Source organism: Dipodomys merriami, unplaced genomic scaffold (genome assembly GCF_024711535.1).
Source record: "Dipodomys merriami isolate MVZ:Mamm:240054 unplaced genomic scaffold, mDipMer1.0.p SCAF_1, whole genome shotgun sequence".
Taxonomy (NCBI): Eukaryota; Metazoa; Chordata; class Mammalia; order Rodentia; family Heteromyidae; genus Dipodomys; species Dipodomys merriami.
In genome coordinates this window covers 115,384,563-115,397,776 of record NW_027202270.1, presented here as the reverse complement: position 1 = coordinate 115,397,776, position 13,214 = coordinate 115,384,563, and the positions used below count along the sequence as shown (strand labels likewise).

General features: G+C 42.3%; 1 protein-coding gene across 1 annotated transcript in view; it reads right to left on the bottom strand.

Moving 5' to 3' along the window:
* Positions 1-13,214, bottom strand: part of Abhd12b (abhydrolase domain containing 12B) — a 33,270-nt gene that overhangs the window by 14,529 nt on the left and 5,527 nt on the right. Inside the window, exons 2-8 of the mRNA XM_069988926.1 lie at positions 12,504-12,631; positions 11,382-11,484; positions 9,262-9,381; positions 5,523-5,553; positions 3,913-3,958; positions 3,438-3,567; positions 3,002-3,039 (exon numbers count right to left, since the gene is read on the bottom strand). Coding sequence (XP_069845027.1) covers positions 3,002-3,039; positions 3,438-3,567; positions 3,913-3,958; positions 5,523-5,553; positions 9,262-9,381; positions 11,382-11,484; positions 12,504-12,631 — 596 coding nt within the window. The remainder of the gene's footprint in view (positions 1-3,001; positions 3,040-3,437; positions 3,568-3,912; positions 3,959-5,522; positions 5,554-9,261; positions 9,382-11,381; positions 11,485-12,503; positions 12,632-13,214) is intronic.

Genomic DNA, 13,214 nt, shown 5'->3' with positions numbered 1-13,214 from the left:
TGGAAAAACGAACTTTACAACTTTGGCCGGGAGATGGGGGGGGGGGGGCGGAGATGGGAGGGCAGGGATGGGGAAACAAAGGAGGAGGCAACAATGTTTGATAAGAAATGTACTCATTACCTTGCTCATGTAATTGTAACCTCTCTGTACGGTATTTTCACAATTAAAAAAACTTATTAATAAAAAAATAGACAAAAAGAATGTGTCAAAACCAGCTTTACAATGTCGGTGTGGGGGGGGTATGATTGGGTGGGGGGGAGGGGGGAGGCTGGGAAGGGAGGTGAAGGGTAAACAAAGGAGGAAGCTGCAATGCTTGGTAAGAAATGTATGCATTATCCTGCCCATGTAATTGTAACCCCTCTGTATAGTATGTTCTCAAATAAAATAAAATAAAATTTAAAAAAAAAAAAGAACGTGTGTTTTCAACAAGTGTCCTCCTTCCTCAGAAATTTCTATGCTCCTGATAGTTAAAACCACCACTTTCTTCTATGAATGTAAGATTTTTCAGAACTCAGGTAATTTAAGAAAACAAAGTACAACTGGGCACTGGTTTCTCACACCTGTAATCCTAGCTATTCACGAGACTGAGATCTGAGGATTGAAGTTCAAAGCCAGCCCAGGCAGGAAAGTCCCATCTCCAATTAAGCACCAAAAGAGTCAGAAGCACCAGAAGAGTCAAGTGGTAGAGTGCTAGCTTTGAGCAAAAAGGCTCAGGGACAGTGCCCAGGCCCTGAATTCTAGTCCCAGGACTATCAAGAAGGAAAGAGAGAGGAGGTGGAGAGAAAGAAAGAAAGAAAGAAAGAAAGAAAGAAAGAAAGAAAGAAAGAAAGAAAGAAAGAAAGAAAGAAAGAAAGAAAGAAAGAAAGAAAGAAAGAAAGAAAGAAAGAAAGAGAGAGAGAGAAAGAAAGAAAGAGAGAGAAAGAAAGAAAGAGAGAAAGAAAGAAAGAAAGAGAGAAAGAAAGAAAGAGAGAAAGAAAGAAAGAGAGAGAAAGAAAGAAAGAGAGAGAAAGAAAGAAAGAGAGAGAAAGAAAGAGGAGAGAAAGAAAGAGGAAAGAAAGAAAGAAAGAAAGAAAGAAAGAAAGAAAGAAAGAAAGAAAGAAAGAAAGAAAGAAAGAAAGAAAGAAAGAAAGAAAGGAGAGAGAGATGGGGAAGAGGGAGGGAGGGAGGGAGGGAGGGTCAGGAAGAATTAATGTTCAGCATTGCGTTGAGAAGAATGTGCCAGAGGCTAAGGAGGTTTGGTCACTCCCTATGAAAACAATTAGGAAGCATATGTGGGGGGAGTGTGTATAAGCATATGTGTACATGCATGTGCATACATGTATACACATATACACGTATACATGATGGCATATGAGGGCAACTGGTCAGGGAGAAGTCTCAGAGTCAACACCAAGTGAGCAAAGCCCAGACAGCGAGCTCCTTTGTCCTTGAAGCAGTTGAACTCTGAAAACGGCAAAGTGTTTCACAGAATTAGAAACTAAACAGAACTTTTAATACTCACATCGAACTACAAAGACCAAAGCCAGAGATCAGGATGTGACAAAGGGGAGGTTGTATGGTGTTTCTCAGGCCTTTGGTTGTGACTTCAAAATCTGCAGCTAGAGTAACCACATACTAGAAACAAACCAGCCCTTATAAAGATGAGAGTCCAGCTTCAAGTCAACTCAGTCTTATTGAATTAAAGTGATTTATCCCACTAAGAAAAGGCCATTATTAAATTATTTCTGGAAGAAGACAGCATCATCCCAAGTCTTAAGACAGCTCCATGACTTCTATATAATTCATCCTAGTTAATTCATTCTAGTTAAGAATAACTAGATTCAGCTGGGCATTGGAAGCTCAGCTCTATAATCCTAGCTACTCAGGAGGCTGAGATCTAAGGCTTGAGATTCAAGGCTAGGCAAGGCTGGAAAGTCCATGAGACTCTTCTCTCCAATTAACTACCAAAAAGCCAGAAGTGGAGCTGTAGCTCAAGTGGTAGAGTAATAGCCTTGAGCAAAAAAGCTCATGAACAGTGACCAGGCCCTGGGCTCATGCCCCAGGACTGGCACACACACACAAAAATAGACATCCAAACATAAAGCCAAAGGGACTGGAAATGTAGTTCTAGGCAAGTGCTTGCTTAGCATGTGTGAGGCCCTTGGATTGCCAAATAAATAATATTAATAATGTTGGTTTGGGAATTCTCTTAATTACAAAGTATTGTGGTAATGAATATTTTTATTCATCCAACATTTCTAAATAGAATAAGTTCTAATTTTTATTTTTAAAAACATGACCTGGCCCTATTCATAAAGATTCTAGCTCATAAAACCTGCTAGGATCCAGGAGACCTGCATTTCAAACAGCGTACTCTGTACATTCTATACAAGCTGTTCTCAGATGGCTTTGAGAAACACATCAATATTACACAAGACGGGCTGGACACAGCAAGCCCTGTCTATTATTTCATAATGCAGAGCTCCTTGCCTGTGACTTAATGTCACTTCACAATCACAAACTGAGCTTCTCCCTTTTTTCCCTCCCTCCTCCTCCCCCCTCTCTCCCTCCCTCCCTTCTTTCCTTCCTTCCTTCCTTCCTTTTCTTCCTTCCTTTCTTCCTTCCTCTTTCTTTCCTTCTTTCTCTCTCTTTCTTTCTTCCAGTCTTTTTAGACAGTCTTACTATGTGCTCCAGATTGGCCCCAAACTCACAATCCTCTGACCTCAGCTTCCTGAGTGCTGGGATTACAAGCATGCACCATCACACATCTAAAAGGACTCCTTTGAAGGTAATTTTAGTTCTGTCCTTAGCATTTATGTTTAACTTCATAACCTGGCATAGCAGCTATTATATAGAGTAAGTGCACAGAAAAGACAAAATTTTGCTATGCTGCCAGAAATGCTCTAAAAATGGGATGCCTAGTAAACTGTGTGATCAAAGTGACACCAATTTCATGAAGTTTCTTGACTGGTTATTTTCCCACCTTGAGTGAAGGAATGTTAGCCTTTACACATGGTATTACCTTTCTCTTCCAATACCTTTGCAGCGTTGGTGGCGACTCTGTAAGACAATGGAAATGAATGCTTATTTTTAAAAAACCACTCACAGCCCAGTGGACTCTGTAAAACACAACATCCGCAGTGAGCATGCGCCGGAGACTCCACACACTTCTGTTAGAGAATCCTCTAATAGAGGATTTCAAGGGGTTCCACAGACCCTAAATTAAGGATCCTTTTCTTCAAACCTTTCTAGGAGAGTTCTAGAATAAACATCAGTTGCCATAGATAATCAGAGAACTGTAGGGCCCTTCTTTGCTTTTTGAGATGGCATAGAGTCTCTTACCCACCTCTGGGGAGGGACAGAGAGCAGAGTCCCGGGGTCCCAGCTCACTGCCCCTCTCCCTGTTTGTTGCTGCTGATAGAATGCTAAAGCTCCACGCACCCTCCCCTCCCACTTACCCTGTGCCCAGAGAGTGGCCCCACAGGCATATAGGAGTGTCCCCACTTCTTGCCCTGGTCCACTCATAGACACAAACGGCATCCACCGTCAGTCCTTCTTCTGTTGGCTTCCCTGTGGAATCCCCAAACCCTGGCAGAAAGGAAGGCAAACACAATGTCACTACCCCCACGGTGAATTACCTTTGCACATGGTTCTTGTGTGTGTGTGTGTGTGGTGTGTGTGTGTGTGTGAATACTGGGGCTTGAACCCAGAGTCTGGATGCTGTCCCTTAGCTTTTTCACTCAAGAATGGCACTCTACTACTTGAGCTACACCTCTGTTTCCAGTTTTTTACTGATTAATTGGGGAGAAGAGTCTCACAGGTTTTTCTGCCCCACTGGCTTTGAATTGCAATTGGTGGATCTCAGCCTCCTGGGTAGCTAGGATTATAGGCGTGAGCCACCCAAACCCCAGCCTGTGTAGAGTTAACACATACCTCTGTAGTCAACAGACAGCACATGAAAGCCGCCATCACTCAGCACCTGGGTGATAAGGGAGCCATTAGCACTTCCTGACTCCAACAGCATGATTCCCCTCACCACTGCCCAGTGGCCCTAGTTGTGATGCCTTCATAGCTGGGAAAGAGATGTACTTTTAAAAAATCTGCTGCTCACTGTTCACAATAGCTAGGATATGGAAACAACCCAGATGCCCCACCACAGATGAATGGATCCAAAAATTGTGGTATCTATACACAATGGAATATTATGCAGCCATTAGAAATGACAAAATAATGGCATTTGCAGGGAAATGGATGGAGCTAGAAGAAATCATGTTGAGCTAGGTAAGCCAAGAGCAAATAGACAAATGGTACATGGTCTCCCTGATAAGTGGATGTTAAATCCAAAATGTTAGGTGATATGACAAAATTAACAGGACTTAAGAAACAAAGAACTTCCACTCATCTGGTCGAACCACTACTAAATAACCCCATGCTGCTGATCACATGTATGGTGTATATGTGTACACTGTTATATGTTATTGACCGTGATAGACAATTTGCTCCAGGAAAGTTAGAATGAGCTTGTGACTTTAAATGAGCATCATTATTCCACAATACTGTGAAATTTGGGAAATTATGTAATCACTTAATCACAATAAAAGAAAAAAACAACCAGAAAACTAGAAGTGGTGTGATGGCTCAAGTGGTAGAGCATGAGCCTTGAGCTGAATTGTTCAGGGACAACTTCCAGGCCTAGAGCTCAAGCCCCATGACTGACAGAGAGAGAGAGAGAGAGAGAGAGAGAGAGAGAGAGAGAGAGAGAGAGAGAGAGAGAGAGAGAGATCTTTCATGCGATTGTTTCTAACATATTTATAAGATTGTGTCTTTGTTGCCTTCTATGTCTCTCCCCCATGGTACAACCCCTGCTTTCACTATATATGATCTTGGTATATGTGGAGGGGAAGGGAAAAAACAAATTGTTAAAACAGGGATACAGGAGGACCCATTGCAACAATGAGATGTACAAGTCGTTATGTCGAAAAATGAACTTTACAACTTTGGTGGGGGGGATGGAGGGGGAGGATACGAAGGGCTGGGAAGGGGAAACAAAGCAGGAGGCTACAATGCTTGATAAGAAATGTGCTCATTATCTTGCCCATGTAATTGTAACCCTTCTGTACAGTATTTTCACAATAAAAATATATTTTAAAAAATCTGCTGCTTGTCTTCAACCATGAGATCAATCTCTGCGGAGAAAATGGAGAGCAGCCTAGCGGAACGGGATCAGGCCACCGGGTCACAACCCTGGTACAGGCGTCACCAGCAGTGCGATGTTCCAAGTTACTTGCCATTCAAAGATGTAACTTATTCTGAAAAGTGAACACTGTTTGCATTCCGATGATATACATGATATACTAAAGTATCTAATTACATGCAAATGTCTATTTTTAAGTTGCCTTGAGCCAGGCAGGGCAACATATGCCTGTAATTCAGCACTTGGGAGGCTGAGTCAAGAAGTTCATGAATTTAAAGCCAGCCTGGGCTACAAAGTAAGAACCTATTTTTAAAAACATTGATGTTCAGAGAGACTTCTTCAGACATACCTTTACCAGCTTAATTCTGTGGGGAGCTGCCCTGGAAAGAAAGTTAAAACAAAAAAAAAAAAAAGAAAAGAAAAGCAGAGTTAGGAATTACAAGGACAAATAGTAAAAATCATTCTTGAACATCTGGCACCTGACTTCATGCCTTCCTTTTTTTAAAAAAAAATTTTGTTTTAGGTTAAGGAGATCAGTAACTAGCCCACCTGTAATCCTACTCAGGAGGCTAAGATCATGAGGATCCCAATTTGAAGCTAGCCCAAGCAGAAACGTTTATGAAACTCTTATCTCCAAGTAACCAGCAAAACACTATAAGTAAAGGTGTGACTCAAATGGTAGGACCCCTGCCTTGAGCAAAAAAGCCAATCTAGAGCTTGAGGCCATGATTTCATAGCCTAGCACTAACACACACACACACACACACACACACACACACACACACACACACACACACACAACTAGGAGAAAGAGAACCGTTTCTTGGTGGCATGTAAATATCCAGCAGTTCCCCACAGCTGAGCTCCTCAAAGGAGTCCTGAGTGCGCAGCTCTCTCTAGAGCTTTTCATGTGAGCCCTTATCAATAAACTATTGATAATTCATCTCCTTTTACTTCTACATAGCAGAATTGTACGAGAACTTCTTTTCCTTTAGGATACTGGTAGCTGACACCTGTAATCCTAGCTACTCAAAAGGCTGAGATATGAAGATTATGGTATGAAGCCCATGAAAGTCCATGAGACTCTTATTTCCAAATAACTAGCAAAAGGCTGGAATTGGAGCTGTGGTTTGCGTGTTAGACGACCAGCCTTCACAGAAAAAAAAGCTGAGAGAACCAGAAGCCCTGAATTCAAGCCCCAATAAATAGGTTAAATAAGTTCTATAAAGCTTTTCTAAAGGATGAGGAAGTCAAGTTGTACTAAATTACAAGTTGCCTGTATCCCATCCACTCTGCCATTAAGTACAAGACAACATGAAGGAGAGATGTTCACCAACCTGCGAATATAAAAACCATTTTTGCCAGATGCTGGTGGCTCACACCTGTAATCCTAGCTACTCAGAAGGCTAAGATCAGAGGATCTCAGTCCAAAGCCAGCGCAGGCAGGAATGTCCATGAGACATCTCCAATAAACTACTGAGAAAAAGGAGGAAGTGGTGTTGTGGTTCAAGTGGTAGAGTGCTAGCCTTGAGCACAGAGGCTCAGGGACAGTGCCTAGGCCCAGATTCAAGCTCCATGATAGACAAAAAAAAAAAAAAAAAAGGAAAAAAATTGTCCAAACTAATTGTATTATCGATTCACATTGAGGGGGGAGGGGGGAGAAGAGATTCTAATAGGCAGAGAATCCTTTAAAAACAAACTTTGAAGTTCACCTTAGAGGCAAATTTCTTAAATGTTAGTAGGTCTCAGAACCCTTTGAATATCTAATTAAATCTATAAACCCATGTCTAGAAACAGTATACCCATACTCAAAACCTTATGTACAGCTTTAGGAGGGGATTCAGGAGCCCCATAGGAATTCCAAGGAGACAAGTCTAGATCTACCATAACCTCCCTTGAAGGGAGGCTGCTCTGTTGTCAGAATTATCAACTCAGTACTGTACTGCTGCTTATAAGCTGAGGCTTCTGGGCAGAGGACAAAAAGAAGGTGTGGCTAACCCCAGCCATTGTACATCTCAGGTACTTTAGAGAATTCTCACATTCCCAGGGAGGCCCAGAGTAGGGAGAGGCAGGGCAGGGGAGGTACCATCCACATGATCCTTAATAAGTAGGCTTTAATACTATGGCCAAGTTTACATAGAACAATGTTAACATAAATATATAAATTCCACAGAACAGTTCTGGAAGCATGATTCTAACTGAGAAAAGGCGAGAGTTGAGAAAGTTATCACCAGACAAAAAAAGACAGTGAGAAAAATCAACACAGGCCAGCTAGCCAACAGGCAGATTCCAGGGCCTGTCACTGAGTTGGGGTATCTGTGCAGTGATAGGACATCCCTGGTTTTCTGAGCCATGTGCTCCTCCCCCAGGTTGAGACAGGCTGTCTTGGCTGATAATCATCATCCAATGCAATTACGTAGACCTGAGAAGGCCTTAACAGCACATCAAAGGACAGCCAGGCTTCTTTGTTACAAAACAAGTTAGGGACTACAGCCAGTAACCTAATGCAGTTCAAATTAGTCAGCAAATCCCTCAATACCTGTGGCCAGAATTCCAGGAGATTTCTCTTAGAGGCCCTACTTTGACTCTCACAGAGTTAATGTTACATAAATAGCTCTTCACTGTGGTTTTCTGAAATTCCATGGATGTGGAACTTGTGCTTCCATCCCCCCATAATGCCTTCCTAACCCCCTTCCCAGTTTGTTTACCAAAATGACAATCAAAGAAAGACTCTCCAAAGATACATTGCGATGGGAATAGGCACATAGGATGCTGGGAGTGAATTTAAAAAGATTGAGGCCAGGGGGAAGTTTTTAAATACAAAATAAGAAGCCTCAATAAGATATTTTGAAACACTAATCCCTAGCTGTGAGGAGTAATAACAAAGGTGGTGTCAGGTCTAGTTGGAGCAGACAGTTGCTGGGAAGATGTTCTTGCACAAGTATTTTGTGTGCAAGATTGCAACAGTCTTTGTGCATGACTGTGGTTCCATTAATGATTCTTGTTACCTGGCGTACACGCATGAGACCTTTTCCTCTCTTTTCTTTCTCCTAATTCTGGGGATTGAACTTAGATTCCTATGATTGCTAGGCAAGTGCTCTACCATGTGAGTCATACCTTTAGTCCTTTTTGCTTTTTAGTTTAGTTTTTTTGTTTTGGTTTTTATTTTGGGTCCCGTCGTGGGCCTGAACTCTGAGCCTGGGCGATGCCCCTCAGCTCTTCAGCTCAAGGCTAGCGCTCTACCACTTGAGCCACAGCACCACTTCCGGCTTGTTTTTTTGCTTTTGGATGCTGAGGAATCGAACCCAGGGCCTCAAGCATGCAAGGCAAGCGCTTTACCACTGAGCCACCTTCCCAGCCCCTTTAGTTTAGGTTTTTTTTGTTTTTGTTTTTGTTTTTTTGTCAGTCGTGGGGCTTGAACTCAGAGCCTGGGTGCTGTCCCTCAGCTCTTCAGCTTAAGGCTAGCTCTCTACCATTTGAGCCACAGCGCCACTTCTGGCTTTTTCTGTTCATGTGACACTGAAGAATCAAACCCAGGGCCTCATGCAAGGCAAGCGCTCTACCACTATGCCACCTTTCCAGCCCTAGTTTGTTTTTTGTTTTTTTGTTTTTTTCAGATAGGGCCTCATGCTAATTTTGCCTGAACTGGTCTCAAATCATGAACCTCCCAAATAGCTGGAATTACAGATGTATACTACTATGCTCAGTCCTAAAACACATTTCTTCATAACTTCCTAGGTTTATTCCTTTCTTGGTTAGGGTTTGACACAAGTGACTCTATTTGGATTGTGGCAAATTTGGATTATGGCATTTTTTTAAGTCTTATTTATGGAGTAAAGGAACTATTGCCTTCTTTAAAATTAATATACAAGTTTTGGAAGACTTACTCTTTTCTTCCTTTCAGTTAAGGATGCTGAGTTCAGAAAGAAGCCTTTTTCCAGAGCCCATCCTCAGATTCCAACAAAGGAATAGACATACATGAAGGCATGCCCACTATGTTAAAAACTGAGTCTGACTTCTCTCTCCCACAGTGATGAGATGTTCTGAGTATTGAGGGAAGGAGGGAAAATCCAAGCAAAGGCATTGACCTGTGTTCTGAGCTGCCATGAAGATAAACAATGATTGGGTTCCCATCGCGCAGGGCCTCTTCATACCAGCAACCATCCTTCCCCTTGGCATCATTCCCCCGGCAGCTGGGAACTGTGTGCCTGAGGAGCAGGGACAGGGGTCATAAACACACACTCACCCAAGAATTCTCTATGCCCCAGATGTCTGAAGTCCTCCTTAGGTGTGTGTGTGTGTGTGTGTGTGTGTGTGTGTGTGTGTGTGTGTGTGTGTGTGTGTGTGTGTGTACATATATATATATGTGTGTGTGTGTATTATATATATGTGTGTACTATATATATATGTGTATACACACACACACACACACACACACACACATATATATATATATATGTGAATATGGGTCTTGTTATCTGAGTAATATAGGCACAGCAAAAATTAAAATCTAATTCCACAACATCTTATGATAAAAACTACTCCCCATGTCTGGTGGCAATTTCTTTCAACCATTTAGTATTTTAGCTCTTTGAACTTTTGTACATATTGAGAGCTTCCCAGACTGCAGTTCTTAGCTATAGATCACTGAAGTGACCAAAAGAAAAAAGAAAGAAAGAAAGAGGAAATAAGGAAAGGATAATAGATATTTTGTCTGAAGAGAGAAGTTAGAATTTAAAGGGAAATTATTAGGAGACTAGAGCATGGACATGAAGTCCAGGCTGTTCTATTTTAAAAAATCAAGTGATCTTGTGATTTTTGCTAGCTACTCCATCTTGTTAAACTATTGGATGGACTCTAAAAATATAAAGGCAGCCTGGTGCTGATGGCTTATATCTGTAATCCTAGCTACTCAGGAGGCTGAGATCTGAGGATCAAAGTTTAAAACCAGCTCAGGCAGAAAAAGGCTATGAGACTCATAGCTCTAATTAACTACCAAAAAGCTGAAAATGAAGGTATACCTCAAGTGATTGAAACCATCTTTGGGCAAAAAAGCCAGACGAGGGCTGAAGGCCCCAAGTTCAAGCCCCAGTCACAGCATCAAATGAGAAAAAAAGAAAGAAAGAAATGCTGCCATATGTTACTTCACAGAAATGGTGAATCTTCAGTCCTCTCAATCATTAAAGGACAGAAAGTCTGCCATTGTCTCCAAGGACGTTGTACTGAGACTCCAGGCACTACTGTCCCTGGATGAACTGCCTGTGTGTGTTGGGCACAGCTGCTAGAACTGTGAGGTGAAACAACCAATCAGAAGGTTTCTAAGTCCCAGCACTATTCCCTGGAGTGCTCTCTGTGGAACAGGAAGAAAGAAGTATGTGCATCCACATTGATTTCACAGTCAGAACATTCCCTGGTCTGAAGTCCAAAGTCAGAGAGAAAAAAAATAGGAGGCAGGACACTGGAGAGTTGGTAGCTAAGAAAAGCAGTAGAACCAAACAGAAGAAAAGACTGAAATTAGTGTAACATGGACAAATATTTACTGAGAGTCTTCTGAATGCCAAGAACTATACCAGTCAATGAAAACCCACCCCTAACCACCACCTGTCACCCGGGAAGCTATGGCTTTGTAAGCAAGGCAAACATTAGCCAACTACACAAATATTTGTTTAATTACAGTGGAAAGAAATGTCCTAAGGAATGAACAGAGATGGCTGCAAGAGAGCACGCATACCTGGAACAGAGGGTGTCAAGTGAGCCAAGAGGCCCCTGAAAACAACGAAGTTACAGTGAGAGGATGAGTAAGCAGCTGGCTGGGCAAAAGGAGGGGCAGGAGAGCACGGTTAGCAGGAAGCACTGGGAACAGAGCGCATGCTGGGTATGGGACTTGAGGTTTGCCTGGTGGGAGTCTGCCACAAGGGGCAGGGAAGAGAAGGGCAGGCGAGGTGGGCGGGGCCAGGCACCCAGGGTATCCCAGGAAAGACTTTAAAGAAAACTTTCTAGTAAGCAAAAACCAAGTAGTTAATTGAAGATAAAAGTCTCAAAATCTTTTCTGTTCAGGCTGACTTTGAACCCTAGACTTGTCTTCCTGGTCTGACTTTGAAAACCACAATCCCCAGATCTCAGCCTCCTGAGTAGCTAGGATTACAGGCGTCAGCCACCAGCGCCTGGCTTCTCACTTAGCATCCCAGTATCTGATCCATCTACTCACCAGATTCCCAACATCACTCCAGGCTCAGGCCTGATGTAGAAGTTCACTGTGTGAGCAATCTTGGACTCTGGCTTCTTTAAATCCACAAGAAAAGGAGCTTTGTCTGGAAGGTAGAAATCATTATCACTCCTCAGAACCAAAGCCTATATCTCTTCGTCACAATAAAAATAATAATACATTGAAGGGAAAATTACCTTTGAAGCTGAATTAAGTTCTAAGTTTCAAGCTCAACTTCCAGCAAAATATTTTATTATCAGCTGGAACTAGTCTAAAAGAGTTGTGAAAACATGACCTAAAGCTAGATTTTAAAATAGTGCAAGTATCATAGGCCATATTAGAGAAGAGAGTTTATTCTGTCCTAGCTGTGTCTCCAGCTAAAAACAGAGGAAAACATTTCCTGAAAAGGCAGGTGGACCCAGGGACCGGTGGGTCATTCTTGTAATCCTAGCTACTCAGGAGGCTGAGATCTGAGGATCATTGTTCAAAGCCAGACCAGACAGGAATGTCTATGAGACTCTTACCTCCAATAAAACAGCAAAATGCTGAAAGTGGAGGGGTGGCTCAAGTGGTAGAATGCTAGCCTTGAGTGAGAAAGCCAAACAAATCCAAAAGGCCCTGAGTTCAATTCTCAGTACCAGCCAAGAAAAAAGAGAAAAAGAAAATGGCAAGTGGATAAATTGCTTTGTTGAATGGCAACTCCTTTAAAAATATTTTTTAAAAAGAGAGAAAATGTGGGCTTAGAAGAAAACTGAGTATGCAACGTAAGTAAAAACTTATCCTTTCCCTCCCCACCATAGACCCATCTTCCTCTTTCTCTACCTCCCTCCCCCCTTTCCTCTTCCTTCTTCCTCTTTTAAGAGAGGTAGGTAAGAGGAAGGAAAAAGCAGAGATTACAGTGGGCAGCTAAGTATCCACAACAAATTCATGTCTGTCCTTCTCTATGTCCATCAGTCTGAAAGGTTTTAATGCCTCCAAAATCAAATCAAATGAGTTTCAGATTGTTGACATCTAGCCACTGTTTTATAGCTAAGTCGTTTTCATTCAACCCTTAACTTTAAGAACAGTAGGTTCTTTATTTGGAAAACAATTAGGTAGGAAAATTCATAGACGGTATATACTTACAAAAATTAAAATAAATGAGCATCTCCATTAGAGGAGGGAAAATGTGTTCTGATAATGATTTGCTGGTAAAATCAGTGTACAGAGCAGCAATTTGTCTTCCAAGTGTTGAGCAGTGGTGTGGAACAGATCTATACGACGTTGAAAAGCAAAGAAGAATTTTCAAATCAGTCCTGGCCTTGTGTTGGCTTTTTTTTTTTTTTCAAACCAAATTTCCGAGGCTCTTGTTGGGAATTCTGGGTATGCAGGTATTTAGGCAAAACCCTGTACACAGCTGCCTACAATCGGCTCCTCTGGGTACAAGGGGCAACCAAGTGGGGAAAAGAATCAGGCCAATCCCCCAACAGTCTCTGGAAAAGCCAGCACATGACAGGGACACATGGGGGTAGACACCACAGTGGCACCTGCCTTAGGTTTGTCTTTGTGTAAGCCTATAGAAGGCCCAGGCTGGACCCCAAAGCCATCAGGAAGCAGTAGGAGAGTTCCCATGTCCTAACCCCGTGTTCTATCTATAAGCTCCTATGATTATGATCCAATACAGCTAGTGAGTAATCATTCGATCTTCTCTCTTCTGGGTAGATCTTAGGAAGAATAAACCAGGGAGAAAAGATACCTGCTGCCCCTCCTCACACCCACACCCACATGCTTCTGAGAGACCCAGGAGGATGGGGTCTTGAAGGGGGACCATGAAGGATCTAGGAGACTCCATCAGGG